Source organism: Nelumbo lutea, chromosome 1 (assembly GCF_056320005.1).
Source record: "Nelumbo lutea isolate HS-2025 chromosome 1, American lotus-T2T, whole genome shotgun sequence".
Taxonomy (NCBI): domain Eukaryota; kingdom Viridiplantae; phylum Streptophyta; class Magnoliopsida; order Proteales; family Nelumbonaceae; genus Nelumbo; species Nelumbo lutea.
Window position 1 is genome coordinate 70946399 of NC_142684.1, and position 20305 is coordinate 70966703.

Consider the following 20305-nt stretch of genomic DNA (forward strand, 5'->3'; position numbering starts at 1 on the left):
CATTGTTATACTGCCACCTCTAATCACTTAACCAACAAACCAAGAACCCAGAAAGCTTTAGCTTCCAGAGAAGATATTCCATGTGCATGAAAAATAGTAATATGATGTCCTGCTTCTTATTTTATCTTTCTAAATGATTCCATGTTAAAATTGATCATTGTCTAATGCTATGTGGAGCAGGAACTCAAAAGCTCACTCTGTGCCAAGTGGATCATGTTCTTGGTTGCTGTTGATTGAGGCTCATATTCAAGGAAAAAATCGACAGTGGAGGAGTTGAGACAACAATTCTTGCCTTCAGATGGTGTTCAAATCCATGGAAAGTCAGTAGGATAGATTTAACAATAGAATTTCAAGTAAAGGCAGTACCTGTGAAAGAGGTGAATAAGTTGTAGCAGTTGATACCCGGTTTATTGCAGATAGCTTTTAGAAGCTTATCTACGGCTTTCCTGTTATTAACAAAAACTTTTTTCTCAACAATTCATTGTTGGGAATTTTAGAGATATATATGGAACATCTTGTTTTTGTGCACCATGAAGAAAAATATTGAAGTAACTCAAACAAAGGAGAGAAGCTAATAATGTATGTGTATGTATGTATGAGATAGTGAGAAAAAAGGAGAGTAGCATTCAGACCCTTTTGGATCGAATTCATCTACACCCAACCAGAAAAAGGTCTGTTAAAAGCAAAAACAGGTTGTAATTAGTAAGTAGAATTCCAACTTCCAAGGGAAAGAAGTAGTACACATGAAAATAAGTTTGTAATAATCTGAATATTTACTTCAGCAATGAAGACTTCAGCGGCACTTCGGGCAAGTGGGCAGGGCACCTGACCCAGGTATGCAATTGGGCTCAGCAAAGCAGCAGATTTTAGTAAGTTGAGCAACTTTTCTTGGGAAAATGAGGCCAAGGCAATCAAGGTTCCCTTGATTCCAACAATACCCAAAATGCAATTCAGTATAATAGTATGAATGGCAAATAAGCAACAAAGAATGGAGAATTCATTCACCTGGGAATGACCAACATAGTAGATCTTCTTTCCCGTTTGGTGATGAACATACTGAAATGTAGCAGGAAGATCATATTCCACCAATTGATCCCAGGACCAATCCCAGTATGCCTACATTGAACGATGCCAATATATCATTACATCTACAGCCCCTGTTTGCTTTTCAGTAAGTTATTTATCCGGTTAAGTAAATAAGACAATGACCATTTTAATTATAAAAACCTATTAATAAAAGGACTCCGGATCACCTGCCCATGAGAACTCTGCCCACATCTACCCACAACACACTACCCTCGTGAATTGGGAACATCTCCCCGTGCACAATAGTATATAGGAGGATGAAATATTCTCCATGTGTGGCTGCGATGTTATGTGGATAGACATGGGCAGAGTTTGTGTGGGCAGGAGATCCAGACTCTTTCCCCCTTTCAAAATCCAAAAGACGAACATTCCCTATATGTAAAAAGAAGAAGAAGAGAAACGTATTAACTGGGTCATCAGAACTTAGGGATGTATGTCCACGGCTCCTTTTGGTTACACGACTGTTGGCAATCCACACATCAAACCCGCCATCAGCCAAGATGAATGCTAAAGATTGATGAGGAAGATTGAGCAGCCATATTGCCCCATCCTACCACCCAAATTCAAAAAACGTTATCACGCAAATATGTAGAGCGCAAAACTGAGCCTTCCAAACTGAGCCTAAATTATATATGCTTGAGCCTTAAGGCTAATTAGCATTTACCACGAGGACGCCATGCTGCAACAAAACAGGTCTCCTCTCCTGAGGTGTATCGCCTGATGACCGTCCAGCTGGGATTCTTTGCAGACTGAGTATATAACCATCTTCTGTTGTCACCTGATGTTCCAAACTTGATAATCAGCCAAACCAATTCATTAAATAAGCATCTCAATTATAATTAAATTGGAGAAAACAGTAGTACAGTACAGTATGTTCTTGGCAGACATATCCATGTATCTCCACCATTGACTTGCATATACCATAATTGGCTACTTGGGGCAATGGAGCCAACCCAGCCTCCTGGTTTACACTCTCATCTAGTTCTTGGGTTCTCGCTCCAGGTGCTGACCCACAGAATATAATCACCAATAACACTAATCTTAAGACTGTGGCCATGTCTGATTAAATCTTGAGACAATAACAATATATTGTCTTACATTTAAAGGGGGCTGAGAGAAGATAAATACCAATTTGAGGGTGTATTTGGTGTGATTAAGCAAAGGAATCTTGTGAAACTCCTCGCCTCTACGAATTGACTGAAAGAAAGAAAAGTTATCTGATGGCGTGTATTGGCATACAATATAACACCCAACTGATGATGGGCTTTAGTATGTTCGTCTTGGGAAGAGCTTTGTAACCGATTGTTCATTTACCATGTTTCTGGAGTGATCATGGCTTCGTGGGTCTGTTAAGAGAGTGAGAAGTGCTTTGTATCTGAAACAGATTGTAACAACTGAATGGGATATGCATGTTTTGTATCGCCATAACCACCGTCAAGCTTTTCATCTTGTTTGTGTTTAGTTGCAGTGCAAATTTATTTGCACTAGTACAAATGCATGGGAGTGCAAAAGAAAAAAAACGAAAATTCTTATTTAATTTTATTTAGAATTTTACTTTATTCTGCTTCACGTCTTAATTTACTTTATTTGTACTGCAGTCAAACCAAAAAAAAAAAGCTAAAATTTGAAACAAAAATAGTTCAGAATTTACACTAAAATCATTTACACTGCCATGGTTTTGCATCAGTGCAAATTTATCTGCATTGCAACCAAACACAGCCTAGAGGACACTTTTCATTAATAATTCAAATTGATTTTTGGCCCAGTCACCCATTGAAATTAGGGGTTTTTATTGTTCAGTCCATGCCAGAAATCCTATCTCCACCATACAGTTGGGGTAGGTGCCAGCTCGGAATTGATGCCAATTCATGGGCGGGTATGGGTGTTATAGATGGAACTGTTTATAAATTTGAATTGTTGTAGGTACAGTTCAAATCAGAATTCTGAAGTTGAGTGCAGTCTAAAAACCCTTGAAATTAAGGTGGATCTTGGAATCCTGATCATTCTAATCCAATAGAGGTGGCAAATTCAGATGTGTGTGTGTATGATGAAAATAGTTGAAAAAGTATTTGTATTTTTTGTTTTTTTTATTTAAATTGATGCATTTTCTTTTTTTTTTGAAAATAAAATTGGATTAAATCAAATTCAAATACCGGACATCCTTATCAGATTGAAATTAAAATCAATGATTATGAGATTATCAGACCAATTCAAATCCAATCTAATCCATTTACATCTCTACACCCAAATAACCCCAATAATATGGAATTTCGATACGTCTCTTCATTGTTGCTCCAATTTTCACTACTCCTTTTCAGCCTTTCAGTAGCTGTACCTGTAAATAACAATCCTGCAATGCAATATTTCAGCCGATACCTTTAAATCTTCATAAACCAAAGATCCCTCAGTTGTCTGCAATATTCTGTCACATATAAGTTGAGTTTCATCAGCAAGAGGTAGATAAAGAATCTGGATTCAGTTTTCTAAACCCTGCCCATTTGCCCGAAAAGACAAAAGTAAACAAGAAATTGGACTGAAGTTTGGTTATGACAAAAAAAGAATGAGGCATCTTATTGTTCTCGTCCTCAAGTCTAAGGGGGAATATTAAGAGGATGCTAGTATTATTCTATTTTGCGAAAGCACAAGATACATTTGAAAAATGGGGTATAGGGTTTATGCTAGCTGACGTAAACGATTTTAGAAGACAAATTCCGAAGACATTCATCAATCATGCATCAGCCCCCAACAATTTCATTTGCTCCCTTGGGAGCATATCATTTCCCACAACTAACCAGCTCAAGTCATACCTGCAACTGGGCGTGGGAAGGAAACAGGATAGGGATGTCAATGTCCCAGGTTAAACTGTAATGTTGGTTTGATCGAACTTATAGGATCGGGCTAGAATCAGGCTTACTTGGGTGTAGGGTCAAGAATCGAGTGAGGGGTTTTGATTCTTCGACCCGAATTGGATTTGGGTTTTCTTGATTCCGCCTATTGGGTCATAATACCCCAACATATGTAAATGATATTCTTGCAAGATATGACTTCTAAATTCTAACTTCATGACATTTAAAAAGATTTTTCTTTTTTCTTTTTATGTTTGTGTTCGGGTGATGGTTGAGTTGGCTAAGGATGTCATGTGACAATCTCCATTGCCATCCTTTCTCTCTAGTTACGTTAACACTATGTGTGACGGAAGAGCACGACTAAGGAGCGGCCTGTACAGATAAGGAAGCGGACTCCGCTGAGGAAGAGGAAACCTCCCGAAGACCCTGATGGATGACCTCATCTCGACAACCCCGGAAGCCCTATCCATCTATGACACAGACCCCCAACTATAAATAGGTATTCCCCGCTCGAGGTACGGGACCTTTGGGAAGAACACTCTTTGAATACGTCTCTGCACTATCTCTTTGGCTCAAACCAACATTATTTCAACCTGCTTGGCCTGGTCACTTATTTCTCTACCGAATTGACTTGAGTGTCAAAGTACCTACCTGGGGAATAACTCCTCGGGCCTCTGACCTTTTGCCTGGTTGCAGATCTTAATGCGCGGCTTTGACATTCCACCTCAGCCTTGTCCAGTTGGCAGCATTACCTGATAGTGTCATCGGATTGGAACACCTCGAATCGGACAACATTAGATTGGCGCCACCTGTGAGAACGCACTCAAAACAACCATGTCTGAAAACACATCCGACAACTCTGGAGCTTGTTCCCTATCTCAGGGATCCCGCCCACTTCACAATTCTCCACCTCGAGAGCCCCAACATCAGGCTACAATTGACCTCACGCAATTCCAAGCCATATAGCAAAAATTTGACCACATCCTAACCATGATGGAGACGCTGGGGCAACCAGCTCACGCTCCCCAAGCTACTCGCCCGGCCACACAGGCGCCTACTTGAGCCAATCCTCACACCAAGGACCCCAAAAGGCACCACGCGAATAGGCACAGGGCAGAGTCTGACCACGAATGGCCGTAGCCATCTAAAAGATCTAACTCCCCAACCCGACCTCGTGCACATGATGCCCACAATAAATCCCATCACTCCGCCTGAGTACCGGCTAAAAAATGGCTCAGTCAATGTCTATCGTAGTCGCCAATATCGATAGCCGAATCCAGCTTGGTCCGAGATCAGTCTTCAATTCCAAAACAGGAGAAATCCGTGAACATGGTCCCACCCGACAGAGACGTCGAGATCAGAGAACTAAGAGAGCGCTTGGTCGAAGTAGAGTGCAACCAAGCGGATAGAAGCATTGCCCTCCCAACAACTCAGCCAACAGATTGTTAATGAGCTCTCCCTATTCGGATGGCAACCTCCTCAGTTTGAGAAGTATGATGGAGCCTCGGACCCCAACGACCACATTGTGGGGTTTAAGGTGATAATGATGCTGCATGACTCTTTCGAAAGCCTCATGTGCAAGGCCTTCGTCACCACCCTCCACGGAGTCGCCAAAACCTACTACGCCTCCCTTCCTCCGTGGTTCATATCCTCTTGGGAGCAGCTGGAGACGTAGTTCTTGGCATAGTTCACCGCCATCCAAAGGCACTAAAAGATGTCGGCTAACCTCATGCAAGCACGACAAAGGAAATGAGAAACTTTGAGGGAATACTTGGCGAGGTTCAAGGCCGAGACCCTCCAGGTCCGAGCTCTAAACTAGTTAGTATCTGTGACTACCATAATGAGCGGGCTGCACTCCTTGATGTTCAGCTTCTCTTTGCAAAAGAACCCTCCACCCAACCTGACTATGTTGATGAAGCACATACAAAAGTATATGAATGCCAAAGAGGCCCACGCATTGCGTAGGGAGGATGAAGACCAACACGACCGGAAGCATAGAGACCACGATGGTTGAAGATTGGACCAAGAAACCAAGAGGTTGGATCCCCAACCTGACCGCAAACCGAGGACACCGCCGCCAACGTATCACAACTTCACTCCACAAGCTCACATACTGATGCAAATCTGCGACCACAACTTCGTCAAGTGGCTCGACAAGATGAAAACCTAGTGCCAAAACTAAAATGTATTGATGACCATCAGCGCCGACACTAACAGTGGTCGAACTGTACAAATTCAATAAATAAAAAATCCTCTTCAAGCACAAACGACCAAACGCCCGTGCATAACCCTGCCGAACTCCGCATTGAACAACGACCGCAGCGCAACAACCCCATGAAAGATTCGATCGACCACAAACAGTCGAGGCCAAGACAAGCCCCCGACAGGCACCGCAAGAATGATAACTCTATCACATGATGGAAAGAGGATGGCCATCAAACTTCGTGCACCCACCTGACTCATAGTCGAAGCAGAGCTAACTGAGGACCACTACTAGCCAAACCAAAGAGCATATAACTCTCCAAGACCAGGTGCCACTGAGCTCCCTAGCAAAGTTGAGATCTTGGAAGCACCTTGGCTAGCATAAGACTGGGGCCACTAAGCCAGGGACCTTGGCTAGCGTAAAACCGAGGCCACTAAACCAAAAACCTCGATTAAGTAAAGATCGAAGACCTTCAACTAGATTGAAAGCCAAGTACAAAAGCACAGCCTACACTCCTACCGATTGACCTAATTCCAAAGCGCAACAACTTAGAAAAAGGGGAAAACAACACAGAAAATCCTCGGTATGAAGACCAAATTTCCATTAATGAAAAAAGTTTATACATTGATTGTAGGCTTGACATACCGAACTGTATACAACAAAAAAAGGAGAAAAAAGAGTGCATCAACTGTCCGTTAGGGGATCCTCGACTCGCTCTTGGGTGTCGGCAACAGCGGCATCCCCATCAGACTCTTCGGCATTAAATGGGTCGAGCTCTTGAACGACTTCGGCCACCTCTGGGAAGTGACACATCACACTACGTTGATAAAGAGTGATCCCTCCTACCAAGAGTCAATAGCATAGTCATCCAACTCATCTTCATGGGCCTCCAAAGCCCTATACTCGGAGACACCCTCCTCCTCTGCCCAAGCAATCATCGTTTCGGCCTCCTTGAGCCCCTCCTCGATACATCTCGCACCTCTTTGAGATCATGAATGCTTCCCTTCAGCTTACAAACAATGTCGTCCCTCTCCTCAACGTTATGCTTCAGCTCGACCAACTTCGCCTTCCACATCAGTGCCCCACAAGGGGGCGCCCCACAATGTCCCACAACACATCCCCGCCATGTATTAGGAACATCTCCTAATGATATACCAGACCCGATGATGTCATCATCGGGAGATGTTCCCAATACAAGGTAGGGATGCGTCGTGGGACGTTATGGGGCACCCTATTGTGGGGTGCAAATCTAAACTCTTCAACTGGGCGCTATCTATCTCTCGTGACTCATAAAATCATTGCAACCCATAAAAGCAGTCGACAAGGCCGATGACCGAACAAACCGACTACAAGACATCAGATACTTAGCACAAAGAAAAAGAAAGAAGGAATGTCAAGTAAAGTCAAACTCACTGCCATGACTTGATGAAGAGTCGCACTCTCCAAGAAGTTGTTGGTGTGGCTGTTGGCTTCCTTCCTAATGTCAGCGAGCATCACACCCCAGGCGAGTTGCTCAGGCACACCTTCCATCTCAAGGGTGTCCTCCGGCCAAACCGACCACTACGGCATGTACACACCAACCGAACCCTCAGCCATAGTGTGTTCTGGAGTGTCCCCCCTCTACGATGAAGATCGCTCGAGCTGAGTTGTGGCCTCCTCCGTCAACATCGACCTCTTTCCTTGTCGAGGTGTGCATTCTACGGAGCATCGTTGAAGCTCCCCGACCCCAAGCTATGCACCCGAAGTCCTAGCCTTTTACGCCTTCCTCGTAGTCATGGCCTTTATACGCTGAGCTCTCTCCTTAGTGCCAGCCATGTTTGTATCTGCACAATTCGACGCAATTAGTCAAGCTAAAAAAAAAGAAAGAAAGACCGCATAACCCACAAACCAGATTGGGATTGATCGATCGAAGGGCATATCAGCCCAACTATGGCCAGTAATCGAGAGGAGGTGTACTCCCCAATGTGGACCCACACTATCCTCCTCACAATAGCTATCTCCTCCTTTGACAGCTCAGTCTAGGAAGGACCCTTATCCTTGGTCCTTGGAACTGATAGGGTGAGGGAGAATGACCAACCTCCTCGTCACTTCATAAAGAAAAAACCGTCTCCTAGTGCTTAATGGAAGAGGTAGCCCCAACAAGAACCTTGGTGTTCGGTCTGGACGACAAGTAGTAGTACCCCTGCTTGTGTTTCTTCAAGTGGAGAAAATATCTAAACATTGGCAGGGTGATCTCAATGTCCTTGAGAGTATAGTAGCAGAGCAACTTGACCAAGTACCGAAATGAGTTTGGCATCAACTGAATAGGTAGGACCCGATACCACCTCAGGATGATCACTACACCATGATCTAAAGGGAACCTAAGGCCGGAAATCAAACTGACATATACACAAATCTCACTGGGACGGACCGAAGTGACCCTCTCCCCGATCCCAAGACACCTCAGTATGTACTCCTCGGGAATGTGATACACTTCCCAAATCCGAGCCAGGTCGACTGGAGAAAGGTTACACGAAGTCGAGGCAAACCACTCTTTAGACTCCACATCAGCCTCGGCCGCCTCATCAGCACCAATCCCTCGAATCTCAGCATCGCCCTCGTCACCAACCTTGGCCACATTGGCATCGGTCTCTGGCACCCTAACCTTGGTCGCCTTGCGCCAAGGACTACCCTCACTCTCACCCCCAAAAGTGTACCCAGTGAAAAGGGAAGACAAGGAAGACAATGTGAAAGACATCTTACTGAAGAAAACAAGAAGTTCGGGACACCTGAGATATCAAGCAAGGGACGTCATCCGAAACTCTATGGTACATACTCTTCTCAAATGGCAAAGTGAAATGGCTTGCCTACCCCCTTTTTATAAAGGCAGCCAATGGTTCAAACCAAACCAAATCAACGATACCGATTCAATACCGCACTTTGCATGCCCATGAACTTGGGAAGACGAAACGACACATTTGTCAACCCGCCTCGAAAATGGCATGAACATTGAACCTGCCAGTTCACCTAGAAAACTAGCCTAACTTTGGGACAATCAACTCAAATAAATTAAAGTTCCTCAGCCGAGGACCACAAAGATCTTCCACACTTAGTTACGGCCAAGCACTACACTCCTCGACTTTAGAACGGGGGAGTGGTGTTCGGGTGATGGCTCAGCTGGCCAAGGGTGCCACGTGGCAACTTCTGCTACCATCCTCTCTCTCTAGCCATGTTGACACCACATGTTACGGAAGAGCACGACTAAGAAGGAGTGTTCTACATGGACAAGGAAGCAAACTCTACCGAGGAAGAGGAAACCACCCAGAGACCCCAGCAGACGACCTCATCCCAACAACCGTAGAAGCCATATCCATCTAGGACACAGACACCCAACTATAAATAGGTATTCCCTACTCGAGGTAAGGGACCTTTTGGAAGAACACTCTTTGAATACCTCTCTACACTACCTCTTTGGCTCAGACCAACATTATTTCAATCTGCTAAGCCCAGCCACCTCTTTCTCTACTGAACTGACATAAGCGTTGGAGTTCTTACCCGAGGATTAACTCCTCGGGCCTCTTACCTTTCACCTGCTTGTAGATCTCAGTGTGTGGCTTCGTTTTTCCTCCTCGGCATCATCCAGTTGACAAGATTATCTGATTGTGTCCTCAGTTCGGAACACCTTGGATCAGACAACATCAATTTATTTTATTCTCTTCTATTGCTATAGAAGAAGTGATACCTTAGAACATATAAATCAAATTCTAACTTAAATTTATTATTCTTTGGCTTTCAAATGTGTTATAAAAAATACAATTGAAAAAATTATGGAGTTAAACCCTATTGGGTTGTGTTGGGTTCGAAAAACATGTATTATTAAGTTGGGCTAGTTCAGGTGAAGACATTGGAGGGTCAAATTTGGGTGGAGGCAAATCTATGTCAAATACATGTATTATTAGGTTGGGTAAAGACTAGTTCAGGTGAAAACATTGGAGGGTCAAATTAGGGTGAAGCAAATCTATACCAAATACATGTATTATTAGGTTGGGTAAAGACTAGTTCAAGTGAAAACATTGGAGGGTCAAATTAGGGTGGAAGCAAACCTATACCAAATCCAACTCGTTGACATCCCTACACAGGGAACTAGAGAATTGGATAAGACATGAAGATGACATTATTTTCGTAAATGTGAGTTTCAAGGTATCTTGTGTACAAACAAGCAGTAGAACCCCTTCTAACATGTTTTTCTTTTTCTTTTTAATGAATAACCCTTCTAACATGTTAATCATGATAACATGGGACTGAAAAGATTAAAACAATTATCATAAATTTTAAATGCTCAATACTAAAATTTTTGATATCAAGAATTAATATCAAACTTTGAACTAGGGGTGACCAAATGGGTAGGAACCGAATGATATCGATCTCAAACTAGCCTTAAACTGACCAACCATACCCAATCTGTTATAGGGGGTTTGGTTCTAAATTCTTGGAACCAAGTCCCACCTAGGCCAGTTCTATGGTCTAGGGGTTTACCCTATTCGAATTGAATTTAGATTAGTTGAACGCTTTAGTTGTTCAACGGACTGTGGAACCAATGATGAGGTTCCACGCTAGTAATAAATTCATGGGCCCCATTGTAAAAGATGCGGGCCCCATGTATTTAATACTAGAGTGAAACCTTATCATAGGCTCCACAGCTATAGCTAAAGCGTTCAACTAAAGCTTGCTCCAACTATCGACCTTAGTTGGCCTTGGTGGAACTTGCCTCGGAACCAAACTTACCTTGAAATAAACTCCAAAATACTTTTGGGGATGTAAAGATTTGAAGCCAAGCACTTATGGTTACAAAGGCCATGATCTCACTTGACCAATGAGTTACTTAAGTTATTTGATCATTTGTTTTCAATTTAATACTTGAATGTGTATAATAAGTAATATATAAGGTAATATTTACTAAATTTAAATTTAAATTATAAGTTTTGAACCATATAATGATAATATATATATATATATATATATATATGTAAATATTAAGTTAATCAATTTAATCAATAAAGATAATATGGGGGGGGGGGAATAAAGAACATGCATCTATTTTTAAGGGGGGAGTAAAGAAATAACAGGTTCCACAAGTAGAGTCTAGAACCAACAAAGCCAGAATGACTCTAGAACCAACCTTCACAAAGTAGATTCTGTTTTGAAAAACTTGAAACCAAACCGTACAAGGTAGATTTCAGATTCTACTATGGAACCAAACCTAACCAACCCATACATACTCCTTACTTTGAATCATGATTCAAAGGAAGAGGAAACAACATAAACTCAATGAATTTGGATTAGATGCACTTGATGCTGTATAATCAGGGGCTGTTTAATTTTAATAAATAATAACACCTCATGTCACCCATCAATTGTATATGCCCCACAATCACTCTAATCACTCATTTGATGTATTAGTGTAGGGCATTATCATTAGGATAATAAATTAGCTGAATTTGATGGCTATGTTTTACAGCTGAGACTAATAACACTTTAACACCCCACACCAGGCATAAAATGCATATGGACTACAGCCATTCAATCTCTCATTTGGGGTGAATGACTAAGTGTAGGGCATTATTATTCGGAGAATGAATTAGCTGATGGCTGTGTATCAGAGCTGTGAGACTAGTGATAATACATTATCACCCCACGCCAGTCATAAATTGCATATGGCCCACAATCAATCAATCTCTCTGCATTTATGTCTGGCATGGGATGTTATTATTGAGATTTGACCCCAGAGCCCATAATACAGGCATTAAATTCAGCTAATCCTTTCTCTATTATTGATTAAGCAGATACAAACACAACCATCAAGTATCCGTAATTTTATTATAAAACTTATCTGGGAAACAGGAATTATTTCAGCACGACTTTTTGGAAACTCTTTAAACAACCCAACTGGTAAACCAACTTCCTTTATATTTTAACAAATGAATTGAAAATTAGGCTGCGTTTTAGTTGTAATGCAAATTTCATTGGCACTTGTATGAATTTTGGATCAGTTTTTTATATGAGTGAGTGAAAACGAGACAAAAAGTACAAATTTTATATAAAGTAATAGTGCAAATCATAGTCAAATGGGCTGGACTTAGGCTCGACCTTACACTGTTTTGGGCTCAACCTTTGGGTCGGGTTCATTCAATTTTTACCAAAAGTTAAATCGGAGCCCGGGCCGATGTAGTTACATGCAAAAACTGAGCTCAAATGCAGGCTTAGTAGTAGAGATGATTAACTTTTATTACTCAATAATAAGATGCCATATATCCTTGCTACCTCCCAAAGAAACACAAAGACACCAACACAGAGCAGTGAAAAATAAATCCAAAACGTCCCATCAAGGTATGAACTGCAATTTATTTTCATGCCTTGTTTGCATGTATCGACGGGTGACCTGTAAATTTGCAAAGTACTTATTTAGCCTGTATTTGGAAACGATGCAAATGGAATGTAAATTTTGATTTAGGATAAATTTCTACATTGGTTTATTTTTGGTTTTGTTTGATAATATTATATTTATGAATTGATAAATGACAGACCAATGTATATTTATATTGATAACAAGATGTAAAAATAGATCAATAAAAATAGTATTCAAATGGGCTTTTGATAAAAAAAATAAAAACATATTTTATTGAAATTTATGGATGCTAAACTAACTCAACTTTACAATTTAAATTAACCATTTTACACTTTATAAATTTGCATCGTTTTCAAATGCAGTATGGACTATGGAGCCCTAAAAAAGTAAAAACCAAAAACTAAAAGATGCGGAAAAGCAAGAGGGCGAGAATTATGCTGCCTGCTCTCTCTGCCCCTCTGTGCTCTGCCCCCTGCTCGTATTCCAATGTCCTGGGCTCCTGGCTCAGATCGGATGAACCGAACCGTAACTCGCGGAAATTCCGTCAAAGAATAAACATTTTGGCGGACTTCACGGTAAAAACTAAAAAGTTCTGTTTGGACCGTTTACATTCAGTGTCCAGTGAAGGAAGAATCTCAGCGGTCCAAGATTAAGGAAGATTGTTTTTTGACTTGAAGTTTGATTTGATATATCATATATGCTGCCGTCGTGCCGCGGCCGCCGGGCCCTTTTTCTCCTGGCGGTGGCGGAGAATTTGCTCGGGCGTGCGGAAAAAACTGTGATTGTGTTTACATTTGCAGCTCTGTTCCAGACTTCCAGTAAAGCACTAAAGCAGGTGGGAGTGGGACCTACTGACTGACTGGGCAAAAGATGAGAATGAGATTACATGATCAACACCGTTGCTTTTGTAAATGAACGGTTGTGATGATACATAAAACTGAGCGGAGTATCATCAGAAAGTAGGTCCAACTCCCACCAATAGTAAGCACTTCGGTGGGCATTCCGTGCATTGATTTTTCGGTGTTGTAAATGGGGTGAAAGGTAGGTGGGCCCAACCCAACTCACCAAAATCTGTGATTTGGGCCGTGGGTCCAGTTGCACACCGTTCCAGTCTAGGGAAAGTCACACACAGTACATTACTCTTGAACGCACATAACGTATCAAATAATATAAAATTATTTAATTTAATTGCAAATTATGTTAATGTGGACTGTACATACATTAGTGATTAGTCAAGCCCATACTTTATTTATTTATTGTTGGATGGGGCAGGCTGCTTCAATTATTCAATATACTCAATTACTCCTTTCCCGCCTTTACTTCTATTTAATTTTCGTCTCTGCTTGTCATCAAAATTAAAATCAAAATCAAAATCAAAATCAAATCAAATCAAATCATTGATTCAGTATGAAAAGGAGTATGTAAATATGTAGAGTATAAATCTTATATTTTGCATTATTTTGTATGTATTTACATTTATATTTCTTCTAAATTAAGCCTTACTATCTGAATAGAATTCCGTTGTTGTTCACAGAGCCCCCCTTTCTTAGACCCAAACCTTTGATTTTCCTTCCATTTTCATATGGGATGTACCTTGCAACACCATAAGTCGCCGTATGAAATTCCTCTTAAATGGGCAATTTCTTAAATGAGAAAATGTCATTCCAACAAAAATGATTATAAAATTTTAATTCCACCCAATCAAATAATTTGAATTAAAATAAGTCATTTTAATTCTAATTCTAAACCCCTATTCCCAAGAACCAAACAATCCTTAATTCTTGCTAACAGAGGGAGACTGATACCCATATCATATCATGGTACATAAATAAACAGCCAAGAAATTGTATAACAGTTGGCATGCTTATTCATTTTTTTAACGATTTCTGGTTTGGTGATGCCTAGCGGCCAACATTCATATTGTAATTCACTTAAAAAAAAAGAAATAGCACTTGTCCAATGTAGATAGATTCCTTTCAAACAAGGGCACAAACAGCTAATTTGGCTTATTAGAGGCTTTTCTTTGGTTACTATATATACTAAACGCGTTATGTAAAGAAGCTTTTTGACCCTCCTCTCGTCGTGGTCCATTATATTCATACATTTAGTCTACTTGCCAACTACTGATCTCTTTAAATTTGTTGAGTTTTCTTTTTCTTTTTTTTTTCTTTTTTCCTTTTTGGATAATGGTTGGGGAGTTAATGAACGTCTAATTCTGTGAGTGAAATGAGAACAGTAAGGAACGAGGTGGACTGGGCACCCAAAAGTTAATAATAAATAAATAAAAGCCCAACTACTTTATAAATTGAATCCCTTAAAATTTGGAATCACACAACAAACGGCAATTCCTTTTAAAATTTAAATTGTAAACAAAATAGCTAATTGGTGCCGAATTGGGGTAGACGATCTTAAGCATCTGGTTCGTTTTTCAACTTAAATTAGTAAATAATTTACCTAGCTATTATCTCAAACTTCATATAATAATCTAAAACGCTATTAGTTCCAATATAAATTTCAAAACAGGAAAAATATTAACAAATGTATTACCCAAAAGTCCCATAGGGTTTCCAGTTGGAGAGCACCGGGTTTTAATAAGTGAGAAACTCTAAACTATGGAAGCTCACTTTGGAAGAAGTACAAATACAAATATATACAGTACAAAATGCAAGGTTTTGCATTCTACATATTTATATTTGTACTCCTGAAACCGAGCCAAAAGAAAATATTAGATGGGTGGATGGATTCAGTATTAACAAAGGGAGTTCAGATCAATCTCCCATGAGGGGACACCCCACAATGTCCAATAACACATTCCAGTCATATATTGGGAACATCTTCTAATGATAATATAAGAAATGATGAAGCATCGTTGGGAGATGTTCTCAATTCACAACTGGGATGTGCTGTGGAACACTCCCTTGTGAGGGGCTGATCTGAATTCTCACAAAGGGTTGTGAGAACAGTGTGAGGACCATATCCAATTTCTTCCTTATCCAGATGACGAGAAATAGTTTGATTTTTGCCAAATCAATTTTCTGGTTAAATTAATGATAAATACATTAGAATTGATCGAAACCCAACTTGCTCAATCGATGTTTTGCACTTTTCTGTGCAGGAAAGGAGCCAAGTGAATTGGTGAAAGCAACCCATGACCCATCCAAATCCAACCACCTAAGACAAGAGCTCTACTCAACTCAACACTCAACAGAACCTTATACCAACCAAGGTTGGCAATTTCGTCAAAGAGTTGGCCTTTTTAATATTAGAAATCTTGTTTAAACAATTCCAGGGTGTCTTTTTTTTTTTTTTTTCCTTTTCTAAGAAGTTTTAATTAAAAGCATTCTCTCTCCAACTACTTACAGACCTGTTCAACCCCACTTATGCCAAAGTGATTCGGTATGTATCAACTTTGGCCCAATCTCATATTTATGAATTCTCCGGGATGAAAGCACACCCACCCATTACTCTTTCTTGTTAATCATGACTTGATGTTACAAGTTTTTTTATTAACCATGAACTCCTCAACCACATGTCCACAAAGCATCAAATAAGAATAATAAGAGGCCCATCTGGCTCTTGTATAAACCTTTAAAGCTTAAACGCTGTAAGTAGGTCGCATATGAGAGAATTTGTTAATGACAAGAGCGAGAGAGAGATGGGTGATAGACTTACGGGCGCTTGGAAACTGCGTGGAAGGACTATATTTAGTACTAGCCAACGAGGACTGAAGTGAAGTAGAAGGCACCACACAATCTCGTTGCCACTAGAGAATTCCACATTTACTGCAGATTAAACTAATTTAATTTAAAATGAAATAGAGAGAAACCATTTAAGCTATGTTTGGTTCATCAGACATTTATGAAAAAACACCACTATATAAGCATTGATGTTTATTGTACATAAAACCACTGTTTTGTTTACACCTAAGCATCGTTTGTTGAAATGTTTATTATACATAAAACCACTGTTTGGTTTCGGCGCCCAAGGCATCGTTTATTGAAATGAAATACTTTTGTAAAAGAAGTGCACCAGGGTTAAAATTTTGTCCAACCCGGTTTACACCCCTATGTGGCATACATTATGAGTGCTAACCTGAGGTGTGAAAAGAAGAGTGAAATCTTTTCACAACTTGGATGAAGACATTGTGGGTTCAAATTCTTCTTTCCATTGAAGTTATACTATATTAAAAACTTCCCACAAATCCAATTAAAATACTTGAAAATTATCCCCTCTCTATAATGTAAAAAAAGATCAAAAGGAGAAATTAGGACAGACAGAAAAAGAAAGTAGAATGCAGAAAGTAGAAACACCTCATACCAAACCAATTCTCAACACAACCACAAAACATGGCGAACCAACATCACATGTGCAATAAATGGGTTGCCTGTCAAGACTCAAGACTCAATGCCTTCACCACGAGCTGCCAAGCAAACTCTTCTGACACGATCAATGCACCTCCACCACCCCCTGCCTCGTTGAATGATTCTTTCTATATTTTACAATTCTGAATTCTCAAGGACCCTTTTTTTTTCTTCTTTTGTTTGATTCTCCCACATGATCAAAGATGGATAACTATGGATCAACACAAGGCTGTGGATCAATCAAACCAGAAGATGGATAGGTCTTCAAAGTTCAAACATGAACATGTTACCCTTCCACGTGGAAATGGACAGATCAAGGACAAAAAACAGAAGCAATGTGATCCACACATCGATTCACACACATTCACCAAACCAAAGAACCCAGAACACCATTATCAACTTCCCTGCTGATTTCCCATCCCCAGCGTCAATTGAAGTTCGTCTCATTTCTTTGGATGCATTCAACTTTTTTTTTTGTCTAAAACTAATACATATTAGATACCCAAAAGCAATTAGAATATATACATGATGGGAGAGAAAGAGAAAGAAAGATGAATACAAAACCGTAAATAGAGCTTTTAATTCTCTTTCTTGATCATTGAATTAGATATCTTTGTACAGAAAGGATGGGTACAGAGAGGTTTCAGCAGATCAGGAAGAAGAAAAGCCAAACCAGATCCGAACCTCTAATACGATCTTATATAAACTTCAACAAGATAGACTACATTACTTAAGCCCATGTAGTTGAAGAAACCCCCCAGATCGCATATAAGCATACACTAATCCACCTGTAAACCTAGTAAAGTAAGAAAAAGGAAAACCCAAATTCTCCTCAACCCCCAAACAAGCGATTGATTCATGGAAGAAAGACGATTATCATCTTATCTTCTATCCGGATGAAAGGTTAAACAAAGAGAAAGAAAAAGGAAATTAAAAGAGCCCGAGACAGCAATTAAAGGCGCAGGGCTGTGCTCTGGAAATCATCACCAGCAAAGTCGACGTCATCCAACGGCGGGAGATTGAGGTCGAAGGGTAAGGGTTTACGGAATGACGAAGAGACAATATCCCCATCATCAATAACCGAAGAAGACGAGTCACAGTCACTGTGGCAGTCGTTCGGAAGAATAGGCGGCGGCGGAGGGAGATTTTGCCGGCGATGGTGGCGCCCCGGTGCAACGGAGTGCACAGCCGAAGAGAGTTTAGGGCCACTAAAGGACTCGACAGTGCTGCTCATATTGCTGGAGGTTGGCCTTTGCGGCTGATGATGGTTCTGAGTATGCAATTGGGGGTTGTAGTGAGGGTCATTAGGGTTTTGCTGGAAAGCCAGATGGTGGTGGTTGTGATGCTGCTGCTGCTGCTGGAGAGGGTAGGACTGCGGGGGTGATGATAGAGGGAAATTGGTCTTGGCCTTAGGACCACGAAGGGTGCGTGCGGCGGTGTCGTAGGCCCGGGCGGCGTCTTCGGCGGAATCGAAGGTGCCAAGCCATACACGAGTTTTCTTCCGGGGGTCCCTGATCTCGGCAGCGAATCTACCCCAGGGTCTCTTCCGTACACCTCTAAATCTGGTCTCTTTTGCGAGGTTCCCTGATCCTGATCCGAAGGTCGTGAACGCTGCCGCGGCTGCCGTTGCCGCTGCGGTTGTTCTCCCCCTCCGCATGGCCTCGGCGACAAGAAACGGAAGAAAGGAAACAAGAAGGGCGAAATACAAGAAGAAATTTAGGGTTAAAACAGATTGCTCGGAAGCAGAAGACGAGGGGGGAGGATGATAAAGAACAAGAGATAGACAGGAAGAAAACAGGAGGAGAGATGGGATTGAGTTTGTTTTGTTCTGGGGGAAGTAGTCTTGGAGAGGGAGAAGGAAAGGGAGGGAGAGGGAGAGGGAGAGGTTGAGAATGATGAGAATCGGTGCTCAGAAATCTGTCCTCCACCCTCTTAACAAAATAAACTCTTCCCTCCTTCCCTGTCCTACTGTCCTTCCTTTCTTTTTTATTTTCTTGCTTTCTCGATTTCTCTACTCCCTCTCTCTCTCTCTCTTCAAAGTCTCACTCTCTCCACGCCCCCACCCCCCACGTACCGACGACCTATTAGTTATTACTTCTCGATTTGCTATTTCTTTTCCCTCTCGACCACATAGACGAATTGACACAAACAACCCTAATTTATTAACTACAAAAACAATTTTATTTTTACGTTTCCTTTTATTCGGATGAATTTTGATTGATTATGGCTCTCTCGATATCATAGGTTTTAACTTTTAACTTTTTAAGCTTTAATCCAAGTCTTTGTTTTGGTTGTATTATGCATTGGGTGGACGTGTATTTCAGTCTAATAATCATCCAATAATTTTACCAAAATGCCCTTATTGTTAGATCGTTAGGTGGAAATCCAATCCTAGAGGAGAAAGAAGGATTGGAAGTTGCTTGGGCTCGAGGTTTGGTGGAGCAGCCATGTACATGTCATGGTATTTTCATGAATAATCGTGTTTTGTTAAATGTAAAAGTACATATTATGAAATATGAAGTAATGAAAATAAATAAATATAAAGTTGATAACCCATCTATATGTCGATTCATTGAGTCCTTTGATGAATTCCAGAAATTTGGCTACCAATTTAATCACCACTCTTTTGTTTGAAAAAAAAAATAGTCGGACTTAGAATAATTTGATAGAAAAAATAAAGCCTGTGAAAGGAAAAACAAAAGTATAGGAGTCATTTGATAATTGCTGAATTTGTTCAATTCAATGAATTACTAATTTGTTTTACAAGATAAAATATAATATTATATATATAATTCAACTTTAACTTCAACCATTATAGAACTCATAGCCTCTTAGAGTCTGAGATTTTGCAATGTGAAAAACAAAATTGAGCCGATAAGTGGAGCATTGTGGTTTGGGGCTTTCAAAACACAAATGCCTAAAACGTATCTAGATGCAAATTTATTTATTAATTAAAAGAAATAAAGAAGAAAAAAGATAGTTCATTTTAGCTACTTCAGGTGTTATTGGGCAGAATTCATGGTTTTGAAAACCGGATTAGATCGGATCAAACGGTCAAATCGGTTGACCTATAAATGGGTCAGGCAGCTGGTTCCATTTCACCCTACAACTGTTCTTGAGGCAAAAATCATTGATTTGATCAGCGGTCTGCTGACCCATACAGTCAAACTGTTGACATATCGATTCAGAAAATGATTTTTGGTTACTTTTAATTTTAATTATTTTTAATCTTTTATTTTTTAAATCAGAACAGGTTGTTCGTTCAACCCAAGAACCGGTCCTGAAACGGTTCCGTGTCCAGTATTATTTTTAAAACAAGCCCCCAATTCGAAGTACAAAGAATATGCAATTCAAGCAATGTACAAATAGGGGCGGAATCAAGTATATCAGTGGGGTCTTTGACTCCTTCAAACTTTTTGTTAAA

General features: G+C 40.5%; 1 protein-coding gene and 1 long non-coding RNA gene across 2 annotated transcripts; both read right to left on the reverse strand.

The window, feature by feature from the left end:
* Positions 1-777: 777 nt before the first annotated feature.
* Positions 778-1634, reverse strand: LOC148875218 (uncharacterized). Its single transcript, XR_016107030.1, has 3 exons — positions 1496-1634; positions 1006-1116; positions 778-921 (listed from the first exon to the last, which is right to left on the reverse strand). It is a non-coding gene; the product is annotated as an uncharacterized LOC148875218 (long non-coding RNA).
* Positions 1635-17451: 15817 nt separating this feature from the next.
* Positions 17452-18958, reverse strand: LOC148875219 (ethylene-responsive transcription factor 3-like). Its single transcript, XM_088964296.1, has one exon. It carries the CDS (start codon positions 18536-18538, stop codon positions 17834-17836), a length of 705 nt encoding a protein of 234 aa, XP_088820422.1. The 5' UTR covers positions 18539-18958; the 3' UTR covers positions 17452-17833.
* Between the last annotated feature and the right edge of the window lie 1347 nt (positions 18959-20305).

Excerpts from the sequence above, each read along its gene's own strand:
- LOC148875219 (XM_088964296.1), bottom strand. The coding sequence starts at position 18,538 with ATGCGGAGGGGGAGAACAACCGCAGCGGCAACGGCAGCCGCGGCAGCG.